A 13,586-nucleotide genomic window follows, 5' to 3' on the forward strand; every position below is an offset into this window, starting at 1 on the left:
ATTGAAGTTATACTTCTTTTGGCGCGTTATGAAAAAATGGTGAGAGAAAATTTTTACGACGCGCACACCGTCTCTAAAACCGACACCATGAAGTTAGCTATAGTCAACATTTTAGTTTTTCTAAAAAAGGTTTGCCAGTGTGTTTCAATAATTCAAACAATACTTTTTTCTATTGTTAAAGTCGTTTTTATCTACAAACGTAGAATAGGGCAATTTTTGAAAAGATTTTTCTCTTGTTACGCCAAAGAAGTATAACTTCTAACGCGTGTACATACACGTTTTTTTTTAATTAACTTTCTAAAAATATACTGCAAAACTAAACAACAACAAATATGACATTTCTTAAATATAGTTCAACGGGTACATACCACGATAATATTTTTTGGTTTGCCGATAATTCGACCCAGTAGCATGGATCGTGGTCACGACGGGAAAATCTCCAGTACGGATTATAAAAAAGGATAGACATTGTTAGAGGACTAAAAGCCTACTCTTAAGTATTCATAACTCGTACTGGGAAAATTCTTCAGTTTATATCATCTGCGTACCATGTGCATACCCTCTATGCACGCCACTGCACGTTGTGTAACGAAGTTGTTCGAAGGGTTGTTTTTTGCTCGTTTGTTTTGTCTGTATGTTTAATATATATATATATTTTTTTTTCTGTTTTCTTTTTTTCTGAATGTGGACGGCTTCTTTTTTCACTTAATGAATTAAAGTGGACAGCTATATATCTGAATATGATTTAAATTCCGATGAAGTGTTTCTTTTACTTAAGTTTTACAATTGTATTCGTCCGTGATGCAGACGGAATAGACAGTTCTTATTTTTATTTTTTATTGTTTCAGTATTGGAGAAGGAATTCGACGTGCTGGTGTGCTGGACATCGGTTGACGGGGAGTTGGTGCGAGGTGCTTTGCTCCCCACTCTATCGCTGAAGTACAAATACCGCGTGCACACTGTCATACTGTCCACGCAGCCCGACAACTGTGAGTGACTCTACCGTTCACCTTTGACAAATTGAAGAGTTGCTTCTCTTGGGTTTTACTGTTGAAAGGCGAAAACTTATTTGGTACCCTGGGTTCAGGAAACTATCGCAGTTTTTAGATAAATTTATTTAAACAACAATGGGTGGTTTTTGTATATTTTTGTATGCTTTATTACTTTGTTAAGGTTTTTTTTGTTGTTAGCCCTTGACTGCAATCTCACCTGTTGGGAAGTGATGATGCAGTCTAAGATGGTGTAGCGGGCTAACCTGTTAAGGAGGATGGTAGTCATACCCCTAATTGGCTTTTACACGACATCGCACCAGAACAATCAATCGCTTAGGGGGACGTCGAAAAGAGTGAAGGAATCACGCCTTAACTAATTAATTTACATTTATCTAAGGCTACTTTTTCTCCAAAAAAACAAGCAGTCTCCACTGGATGGCAACAATTTATATTTATATTTTTATATATTTTTATACTGCGACAGTATATATACTAAGACACAAATCGCCGTCTAGTCCCAAAGTAAGCGTAGCTTGCGTTATGGCTACTAAGATAGCTGATGAATATTTTTATGAATAATACATATAAATACTTATAATATATAGATAAACACCCAGACACTGAAAAACATTAATGTTCATCACACAAATATTGTCTAGTTGTGGGAATCAAACTAACGGCCATGGACTCAGAAAGCAGGGTATCTGCCCACTGCGCCAATCGGCCGTCAAATTAGTATTCAAATACATCGTTAGTGTATTGTATCGTATTAATAAATTGAAAAAAAAATGTCTCTTCCATCCAACCAGGGTACAGCGAACTGGTGGGCGAGGTGTCCCGGTGTCGGTCGGTTGTTGCGGTGATGTCACCCGCGCAATACACGCCCCCACAGCTACTCACCGCATTGAGGCAACTGAGTGCGTTATCAGTGCCTCCGGTAGTCGTGTTACTGCAGGTAAACAGATCTGACCTATTGGCCACGATGGTCATTCTCCCGAGAGATTTTCCAACTACGCGGATGATATAGTGCGCAAGAATGTCCGCAAACAAACCTATGTCCAGCTGTGGACATCCATTAGTTAACGTGATGATGATGATCATCATCATGTCAACTAATGGACAGCTGGACATATAGGTCTTTTGTAGGGAGCTCAAAATAACACAGCCTGGTGCCGCTTGGGTCCACTGGCTCACTGGGACTCTCTTGATGTCATCTGTCCACCTCGTGGGGGGTCCACCAACGCTGCGTTTACCGGTGCGTGGAAACGCAGCGTTGCCGTCCCAACGTCCATTAGATCTCCAAGCCTTGTGCCCTGCCCAATACCATTTCAGCTTCGCAACTCGTTGAGCTAAGTCGTGTAACTCTTGTGAGATATTCCGAGAATAGCTCCCTCCATCTCCCGCTGTGTGACTCTGAGTATTCATATAGATACCCATGATAGTCAGTTAATTAATTATCTATAGTATCTTAGTAATTTTACTTTATCTTTTCTTTACTATTTATCAAATCAAATAATATCAAAAATACTTTATTGCACACAAGAACAAAACAGAAAGAAATAAAAAAGAAAAAAGGTACAATTAATTGAAATTCGTGTTTGTTACACGAATTTTAATTAATTGTACCTTTTTTCTTATGATTTCTTCCGGGCAACCACGATGAGGAATTGTCTCACATATGAATTCTTATAGCGGTGCGCAAAGCTCTAAAAATATACATACATATTAATAATTACAAAAACAGTACATATAATATAAAATAAACTAATACATAATGTTAACGCTAGAGAACGTAAATGTAGAACATGTTAATCACACTTACAGTGTTAGATAATAATTCTTTAGATCACATAAAAATATTATGTGATTTAGTGTAACGAATGTCATTCCACAATTTTACTGCCTTGATGGTTAATTCGTGTTTATTATAATTCCATAACAATAAAATAGAGAAACAATTTATTCAACAAACAAGTACTCACATAAGAGGCAAAATGACAAATACTCCTGCCGGTGTACCGACACTATGAAATTGAACTGACTACTATTATTTTAATAAATTAAGTTGCCGGGATAGATACAAACTATTTCGTACTGGTACAGGATTTGCCGAAACTGAAGCGCGAGGCTAAGGACGCGGGCTCGCGGCTGGTGGAAGTGTTGCGGCGAACTCGCCTCGTGGCGTGGCGGCACGTGCACGAGCGCGCCTTCTGGACCGCACTGCGCCTCGCGTTGCCGCTACCGCCGCCGCCGCCGCACCCGAGCGCCCGGGAGGTGAGCACATCACACCCCCACCACCTACCTGTGGCATGCATTGAGGGTATGCACAGGGTATGCAGATTATATAAATTGAAAAAAATCTCATGTACGAGCTAAAAAGCTATAGAGTTATAAACTCTATAGCTTTTTATAACTCTTAGAATAGGTATTCTTCTTCCTTAATTTTTTTATAACTAGTAATGGAGATTTTCTTCAATTTATATCATCTGCATATCCTGTGCATACGTACGTGTACATAAGTACTTATAATATACAGATGAACTGTATATTATAAGTACTTATGTATAATATTCATAAAAAAATATTCATCAGTTATCTAAGTACCCATAACACAAGCTACGCTTACTTTGGGGCTAGGTGGCGATGTGTGTATTGTTGTAGTATTTATTAATTAATTATGATCATTATTATTCATCATCCGATCAACAGATTGACGTCCACTGCTGGACATAGGTCTTTTGTAGGGCGTTCCGATCTCCACGATTCTGTATCCAGCGGCTCCCCGCGACTCGCCTGTTGTCGTCTGTCCACCTGGTCGGGGGTCGACCAACGCTACGTTTACAGGCGCGGGGTTGACACTCCAACACCTTGGAACCCCAACGTCCATCGGTTGTTCGAGCTATGTGCCCCGCCCATTGCCACTTCAGCTTCGCGACTCGTTGAGCTATGTCGGTAACTTTAGTTCTTCCACGGATCTCCTCATTTCTGATTTGATCACGTAGACATACTCCTAACATAGCTCTTTCCATCGCTGGCGTAGTGACTCTGAGCCTTCTTATAAGGTCCATAGTTAGCGACCACGACTCTGTTTCGTAAGTCATCACTGGCAACACGCACTGTTCGAAGACTTTGGTCTTCAGGCACTGAGGGATTTTGGACGAAAATATGTCACAAAGTTTCCCGAACGCTGCCTTCTTTTTTGAAATATTATTATAATAACATACTACATATAATATAATAATGATATTAATATATTGAAAAATACACGTCAATGAGGTTTTACGAATTAGTTTAGGATACAGTGTATTGCCAGTATTGGCATGCAATGTTACACATAGTTACATACGCCAAATAAATTGATTTAAAAAAAAAAACGTATACTTGCATTATATCCTGAGCTCAAGCAACTAAACGAATACCCCACAAATGTGTCATACACTTTATTAAGCATAAAGTGCACGTGGCTACGACGAGTGTCAAGTCATTGTGTGACTTAATTTGAATCTGCATTTCACAAGTGAAAATCAAGCCTAAGGATGAAATTCCTATCAATTTCTGTAGATTTACCGTTTAAACGCCGTCAGCATTTAAATCAATAATCTAATTTTAGACGTTTGTTACAGGATAAATTAAGCACAATAGAGACGGAAGACAGTAAAAACTCTCGTTCGGGAAGTTTGACCGCGCTCGTGTGAAACACTTGGCATACGTGACGTTTGGCATTACGGACTCTCGCCCAGCCGCGAAGAATCGAGGCAGTTATATGTTGTGTATAAAGTAGTGATAAAAGTGTGTGACGCCGAGCGGTAACGCCGCGGACTAGTGCGGACATCTGTGCCGCAAAATGTATCAAGACTGTGAGTAGATTATTTAAAAAAAACATATTTTGATCACATTAGGAATGTACGCATTGTCTTTTTCAAATACCAAGTCTCTTATATCGAATTTCAGATCGCAAGATCTTATTCATTCCTAAGTTGATTATTAGGGAAGTTCGCGTATTTCAAGATCGTTTAACGTAAAATACTCTGACGATCAATCTAGTAGACATTTTTTAATAATTGCTTGCGAATTAGTGCAATTATGTTTGTTAACTAGCCTATAAAACTGTACTGCTGGACCCCTTCCTTTGGCCCTTTTCCAAGGGTTTGCCCATAATCACCATGATGGGCAGTCGAGTTGTCGTACGACACCCGCGGAAAGAGGAGGGTGGTGATAACTGTATTTTGATCTGCCATCACCACATGGCATTATGTTAGTTAATGCTATGGACTTATTTGATTACAGCGGGTTCATTGAACAAACAAAATGGCATCGAATTATTGGTGCTAAAATGCTAAAAGAGCACCACGCGATCGCAGGTGATAACTGATGATTAAATTGAATTCGCCAAACGAAGCCTCACCTGTTAGTTATTGCCGCATATCTGTTTTACCAAGGTTATAGCGTAATTACGAAAATACAATGTGGGCCGTGCTAGTTTATGAGTATTCTCATAGGTGGCGTTGGTTCATTTGTTGGTCGGACATATGTTCTTTTAACCACATTTATGCGTTTATATCTATAGGTAAAGTATGATTATTTTAGTAATAATCCTTATACATGCATAATAATTATAAAACAATAGGTTAAAAACAGTACTGCGTAATTCGTATGAATTGCACTTTACGCACACTACACAATAAGACCGCTGAGCTCTTTACGTGACGCGCTTAAAAAGTATTAGTATGAAATGTAAGGGTACTTCGTATTTGAATAAAGTACAATAATAATAAATAGACGTAGTTAAACTCGAAATCTGTATACAGTTTTCTGAAGATCTCAGTGTCTCTTGCTGAAGCTACTTACGGACTCTTTTTCGTTTCTCTTTCTTGTGCCAAAGGGAAATTTGCGAACATGACAATTAATATTTAAATGTTTGGTTGTATTCTATTTATTTAATTTATAAATTAAACAATTATTGTGAACTATCTTAAAAAAAATGAGTATTAAAAGTATTATTTTTTAAGTGTTTTCTGTCATTTTCTGTTAGTCTATCTTTTTATTCTTACTTTAATTTAAAACTGAATTACAACAAAACGAGACGGTTTACAGGTCTGTGATAATACTTAATTGTGGGACGTGTAGAATAGGCAGTCGTGTGTAAAGTGGAAAAAGAACATCCAGCAATAGAGTTTATTGTGACAGAGCTCGTTCGGGAAGTATTACCGCCATGTTTATTTGTGCCGCTAATCAGCATTGTTGCAATGCTGTGTTCCGATCTACAGGGCGTAGTGGCCCTAGGTCCTTAGCACCTAAGCCCCTCTGCACACGATTGTTTCTTGGCTATTTTATTTGTATTTTGTGTATTATACTTATAAGAAACAAATATTAATGTAAAAAGGGTATTACACTGTAATCAACTATAAAATAACTAGTAAATAATTTATTTAAACCTATGGAATCGCCCCATTTTTTATCTCCGCTATATTTTCGATTGGGACACGCTCCTGTACGAGTAGCTATAAGTTTGGTGGGCACAATAAAATCATGTTAAATACTGGTCGTCAGTAATGCCCATTATAAATTACATGTCCGCTATAAAATACTTTGTCTGTTTCCTACTAGAGTTTAATTTTGATATTTTGCTTATCTATCTATTTTGTTACTTTTCTTATAAGAACTTCGCACTTCACCGTTCTTCAAAGTTCTTTACTGTTCGTTATAATTTAAAGCCTGCTTAGAAATATATAATGAAACATAAGTGTGATGCCCAATCATTAAATAGTTTCTGCATTATTGTATTATAGATATTTAAACCGGGACAAGTTTAATTTTATCTTTTGTAGTATGATTATATTCCTTACATTCCAAATTGTTTCTCTATGATAGCATTAAGTTGGTATAAATTTATTGTAAAAAATGTGAACAGAAAAATAAAGCGATTAAAATGATATTATTGTTTTTTATTTTAGTTAACTCGAAAAATGGTATTTATCAACTAGTGATGGACCGAGTACTCCTTTATAACTCTTTTGTTTTTTTTATTCATCTACAAGTCTTCACTGCAATCTCACTTGTAAGTGATGATGTACCTAGTCTAAGATGGCAGCGGGCTAACCTGTTACGGAGTATGGTAGTCGTAATCGGTAATCGGCTCGGTTGCTACGCAACATCGCACCGGAACGATAAAACGCTTAGCGGCACGTCTTTGTTGGTAGGGGGGTAAGTAGCCACGGCCCAGGCACAGGGTCGCTGCCCACTGCGCCAGTCGGCCGTCATAGCTTTGTTTTGATGGAGTACTTATGATGTACTTCTAAGCACGAGTCAGATAGAATGGTATACAAAGCTATGAGTTTCCCCATATAACTTTGGTAGGTACTCAATAGTAACAAAAGTATTTTTAATTATTTAATTTTTGAAAATTCATTTTCAGCTGCTTGCTGCAATAGGTTGTATGGTTGTAACGGAAACTTATAAGGCAAAATAGCGTCTCCTTTTTGGAGTCCACCTTGGAAAAAAAACCCTGGTACATCACTGTTGAAACCCCTATACGAGACATACTAAACTTGAATAAAATGCGCTAGCGACCAGTATACGAGACGGTCTAAACTTGCATTAATAACACCAGCTTCATATATACGAGACGGTCTAAACTTGCATTAATAACACCAGCTTCATGTATACGAGACGGTCTAAACTTGCATTAATAACACCAGCTTCATATATACGAGACGGTCTAAACTTGCATTAATAACACCAGCTTCATATATACGAGACGGTCTAAACTTGCATTAATAACACCAGCTTCATATATACGAGACGGTCTAAACTTGCATTAATAACACCAGCTTCATATATACGAGACGGTCTAAACTTGCATTAATAACACCAGCTTCATATATACGTGACGGTCTAAACTTGCATTAATAACACCAGCTTCATATATACGAGACGGTCTAAACTTGCATTAATAACACCAGCTTCATATATACGAGACGGTCTAAACTTGCATTGATAACACCAGCTTCATATATACGAGACGGTCTAAACTTGCATTAATAACACCAGCTTCATATATACGAGACGGTCTAAACTTGCATTAATAACACCAGCTTCATATATACGAGACGGTCTAAACTTGCATTAATAACACCAGCTTCATATATACGAGACGGTCTAAACTTGCATTAATAACACCAGCTTCATATATACGAGACGGTCTAAACTTGCATTAATAACACCAGCTTCAAATATACGAGACGGTCTAAACTTGCATTAATAACACCAGCTTCATATATACGAGACGTTCTAAACTTGCATTAATAACACCAGCTTCATATATACGAGACGGTCTAAACTTGCATTAATAACACCAGCTTCATATATACGAGACGGTCTAAACTTGCATTAATAACACCAGCTTCATATATACGAGACGGTCTAAACTTGCATTAATAGCACCAGCTTCATATATACGAGACGGTCTAAACTTGCATTAATAACACCAGCTTCAAATATACGAGACGGTCTAAACTTGCATTAATAACACCAGCTTCATATATACGAGACGTTCTAAACTTGCATTAATAACACCAGCTTCATATATACGAGACGGTCTAAACTTGCATTAATAACACCAGCTTCATATATACGAGACGGTCTAAACTTGCATTAATAACACCAGCTTCATATATACGAGATGGTCAAAACTTGCATATAAGACACTTGCAACCTCTATACGAGACATACTAAACGTGCCTATACGATACTTAATTAGGTACTATATAGGTACGAGACGTAGATACGACTGCATAAAAGGCTCTTGCGACCTGTATACAAGACGTACTAAACTTATTTAAAATACACTAGATGTACTATACTTGCATAAGCTAGGCTAGCTTCCTGTATACGAGATGTACTAAACTTTCATAAACGACGCTTGTTTCCTGTATAACAGACGTACCTACTAAACTTGCATAAGAGACACCTGCAACCTCTGTACCGAATCGAAATTAGTAGGTTCCGATGCGCAGTGTTCAAAATTCGGTGTCAGCCAGTCAGTGGGACGTTACAGTCACGGTAATATTATGTGCATACAGTATTCCAACTTCATACAAACGGCCAAAGCGCGAGCTATGCCTACGCGCCTCGATCTCGGCATATGCAGACAGTCGCGCAGTGACTAACGGACGGTGTTTTGTTTTTTAAAACAACCGCGCGATTTTTTTTCACTGAAAATAAGTACATTTTTAATATGAGGAGTATTTAAATATTGTGCTGTTTTTGGTTGCATAAATTCGTCAATAACGCATCCAGAGCATCGCAGAGATAACTTTTGAGTATACCTGGAAATTTTATTTACTATTAGGTAGTACCTAAACAAAATGCGTGCCTTTTTATGGATAAAGTATTTCCTTTCATCTCCGGAAAAAAGATGTCTGTATTAATAAATACAGTTAATTGAGTAAAGGTAAGTGATTGACACTAGTGAAATAGGTAGGTAGTTATAGGCGGTATGTTAAGTGGCGTGCATAGCCCTTGGACCCAGGATACCCTGGGTCCAAGGGCTATGCACGCCACACATGGTGTCAGCACAAACATGAAGTAAAATTAAAAATTAGATTTTAGATATGTCGGTTTATAATCAAATTACTTTACGAAAGTTATATTTTTGATTGATTTAATACTATCGCCTATCTACTGCTAATTGAATAAAAGTACATACCCTGATTTACGTCACAAAATTATGACACACCATTCGGCAGCATTTTCTAAGCACTCTGATGATGATAAATTTTTTTTCCAACATACCTATCATGTTTTTAGCGTCTTTATTAAAATTATTAAGATCACAATATCCTTTATCATTCCACACTTTACGTAGGTATATTGGACAATAAAACAAAAGGAAAGCAAAATAATCGATTTGTGTGTACAAAGCCGCTTAGCCAAGAATAGTTTTCGTAATATTTATTATTAAACATACGTGTTACTTTATCACCTTTTTTTGGGATATTTGTAACATTGGTAGACACCTTCCTTCGCGAATGATTTCTAATTTTACGATATAGGGATAGAAATTAAAGTTTTCTCTAAGTACTTTTTCCAGGCACACTGGAGCCAAACAAAGACCGCACGAATATGCTTTCATTATAAAATGAATGAATAAACTATAAATTAACCTTATCACATTAAACTATCACTACTCAAACTTTTATAAGTTACTGAATTTATGCACTTTAACCGTTTATTAATCACTAACGCCATAGAGCATTGTTCGAAGGTAAACAATAATGGCGATTGAATATGCTAATGATAATATTGCAATCGAAATTAGTCAAAATATGTCTTTATATTTTTTTTCTAAGTATGGGTACGAACGCTATTTTATTTTGATATGTAAACAATAAATAGAAATCATATTTATTGTTAACTCTCTCACTTGCCAATGATTCCTGGAAAACCTAAATTATTCATTTTTCAAAATATAGACAGCGTTTGGTTTCATAACTTATTTTTAATACGAAAGACTAATTCGATAATATTAGTTCCTTAATTTTCTTAAAAGACACTAATAATGTTTTTAATTCTAAAAAAAGAATAATGACCGATAACAACAATAACAAACCAAGCAAATCATTTTATTCATAAAAAAATCAAACACGTAATTGATTATCCACTTCCGTAAGCATTGCTTATAGACACACTTAAGGAATTTATGAATGAACTGACATAATATGTCGAGTGATTCATAATAATTGATTTACCCTGCAATCGATAACATGAGATTTAAATAATAATATAGGTATTTTTACGTGTTTTAAAAGGTAAATGTTTAGCGTTTACGGTTAAAATTAAAATACGCAGTAGATGACGCTCATTACTAGATGGCGCTTTCATATATTTTTTACTTAGTGTTTTTTTAATTACAAAACTTTAATGGTCCTATCTGAAGGCTCTTTAAGACCCTGAGGGTAGGGTATGCACTGCTTATTCGCATATATGCAATGAACGCCACTGTATGTTTATAAATAACAGCTTTATATGAGAATGCGGTGTTTTTTTTTTTTACGAAATTTAATACATTTACTTATAATAAATATTATATATACTATAATATATACAATAAAGAATTTCGTACGTCTCAGTCGAGGCGCAATTTTTTCGGTCGCAAATTTATAAGATCGGTTTGTTATAATATAATCATACCATGGTTTTTAATTAAATCTACCAATCAAAAAACAAAATCATTTTTATTGAAAATTTCCTTCCTGTTCCTTTCGTGATAGTATATTTACATATACTTTGAAAAAGTATATTTACAATCACGAAACATACTTTTTCAAAGTATATGTAAATATACTATTATTTACAATCACGAAACTAAATGAAAACACAAAGTAGACAAATGTAATAAAAATGCTAGAGGCGGGCAGCCCCTACCGCATGTTTAAGTACCGCGCGGCTGTAGGCATTTATTTCAAAGATACGGCCGAGTAAGAATATTACCGTGGTACAGTTGACTACCTGCGCGAAGCTACAATCGCAGCTAAATTCCGCGACCACATAGAGTTTGAATCGAACTATACGAGACTCAAATAAGAGACTTGCCGCCTGTTTACCTACGAGACGTACTAAACTTGCATAAAAAACACTTGTTTCCTGTAATCGAGACATACTAAAAATATATAAACGTCACTAATTTTCTGCATAGGAGACGTAATAAACTGGCATAAACAAACCCTGCTTCTTGTATACGAAACTTAGATACTGAACCTCCATAAAATACATTAGCGACCAGTATACGAGACGTTCTAAACTTGCATAAAAGACACTTGCAACTTCTATACGAGACATACTAAACATTCCTATATAATACTTACTTAGGTACTATATAGTTTCGAGACGTAGATACTAAAGTTGCATAAAAGGCACTTGCGACCTGTATACAAGACGTACTAAAGTTACATAAAATACACTAGAGACCTGTACACTAGATGTACTATACTTGCATAAACGACACGTGCTTCCTGTATAAAAAACGTACAAAACTTTTATAAAAGACACTTGCTTTCTGTATAAAAGATGTACTAAACTTGTATAAACGACACTTGCTTCCTGTTTAAGAGGCGCACTAAACTTGTATAAAATACACTTGCGACCTGTACAAGACGTACAAAACTTGCATAAAACAAAATTGCAACCTGTATAAGAGACTTACTAAACTTGCATAAACGAAACTTGCAACCTGATTACGAGACATGCTAAACTTGCATAAACGACGCAAGCTTCCTATATACGAGACGTTCTAAACTTGCATAAACGTCACTTGCAACCTCTATTATTCTATACGAAACATTCCTATACAATATTCATTAAGGTACTATACGAAGATACTAAAGTTGCATAAAAGGCACTTGCGACCTGTATACAAGACGTATTAAACTTACATAAACGACACTAGTTTTCTATATACAAGACTTGCTAAACTTGCATAAAGGACACTTGCTTCCTGTATAAGAAACGTACTAAACTTGCCTATACGATACTTGCATAAAATACACTCGCGACTTGTATAAGAGACTTACTAGACTTACATAAACGACAATTGCTTTCTGTTTAAAAGACGTACTAATCTTGCATTAAAGACACTTGCAACCTCTATACGAGACATACTTAACGTTCCTATACGATACTTACTTAGGTACTATATAGGTACGAGACGTAGATACTAAACATGCATAAAAGGCACTTGCTACCTGTGTAAAAACTTACCAAACATACATAAAATACACTATATGTACTGAACTTACTGAAACGACACTAGCTTCCTGTATAGGAGACGCACTAAACTTACATAAACGACACTAGTTTCCTGTATAAGAGACGTACTAAACTTGCCTATATGATACTTGCCTAGGTACCATATACGAGGCGTAGATAATTAACTTGCGTAAAAGGCACTTGCGCCCTGTATACAAGACGTACTAAACTTGCATAAACGACACTTGCATCCTGTGTAAGAAACGTGCTAAACTTGCATAAATGACAATTGCTTTCTGTATGAAAGACCGAAGACGTAATAAACTTGCATAAACGACACTTGCAATATGTATACGAGACGTACTAAAATTGCATAAACGACACTTGCAACCTTTATACGAGACGTATTAAACTCGCATAAACGACACCAGCTTCGTGTATACGAGACGTACTAAACTTATATAAACGGCACTAGTTTCCTGTATACGAGACGTACTAAACTTGCACAAACGACACTTGCTTCCTGTATAAGAAACGTGCTAAACTTGCATAAATGACAATTGCTTTCTGTATAAGAGACGTACTAAACTCGCATAAAAACACACTTGCTTACTGTATACGAGACGTAATTAGAATACTTTGGACTCGCTCGCAGGTCGCCGTTCCCGTTTAAACCTGTTTTCGCTATTCTAAGATGTGAGAACCTGAACAGAGTACTCAGTTTGGCGAGTACTCGCTACTCGGTTACTTGGCGAAACATGTTATCGGTACATCGCTAGCTGCGTAACGTAATCTGGCCAGTACCGAACGGATATTCATTTGCTTCAACTGTGAAGGAAAACATCGTGC

At 36.5% G+C, this 13,586-nt stretch overlaps 1 protein-coding gene across 1 annotated transcript in view; it reads left to right on the top strand.

Moving 5' to 3' along the window:
• Positions 1 to 6,927, top strand: part of LOC120637582 — a 68,915-nt gene extending 61,988 nt beyond the window's left edge. The window contains exons 8-11 of the mRNA XM_039909421.1: positions 849 to 989; positions 1,802 to 1,947; positions 3,096 to 3,266; positions 4,616 to 6,927. Of these exons, the coding sequence (XP_039765355.1) occupies positions 849 to 989; positions 1,802 to 1,947; positions 3,096 to 3,266; positions 4,616 to 4,687 (530 nt within the window). The 3' untranslated portion in view covers positions 4,688 to 6,927. The remainder of the gene's footprint in view (positions 1 to 848; positions 990 to 1,801; positions 1,948 to 3,095; positions 3,267 to 4,615) is intronic.
• The last annotated feature ends 6,659 nt before the right edge of the window (positions 6,928 to 13,586 follow it).

Source organism: Pararge aegeria, chromosome 4, assembly GCF_905163445.1.
Source record: "Pararge aegeria chromosome 4, ilParAegt1.1, whole genome shotgun sequence".
NCBI classification, from domain to species: Eukaryota; Metazoa; Arthropoda; class Insecta; order Lepidoptera; family Nymphalidae; genus Pararge; species Pararge aegeria.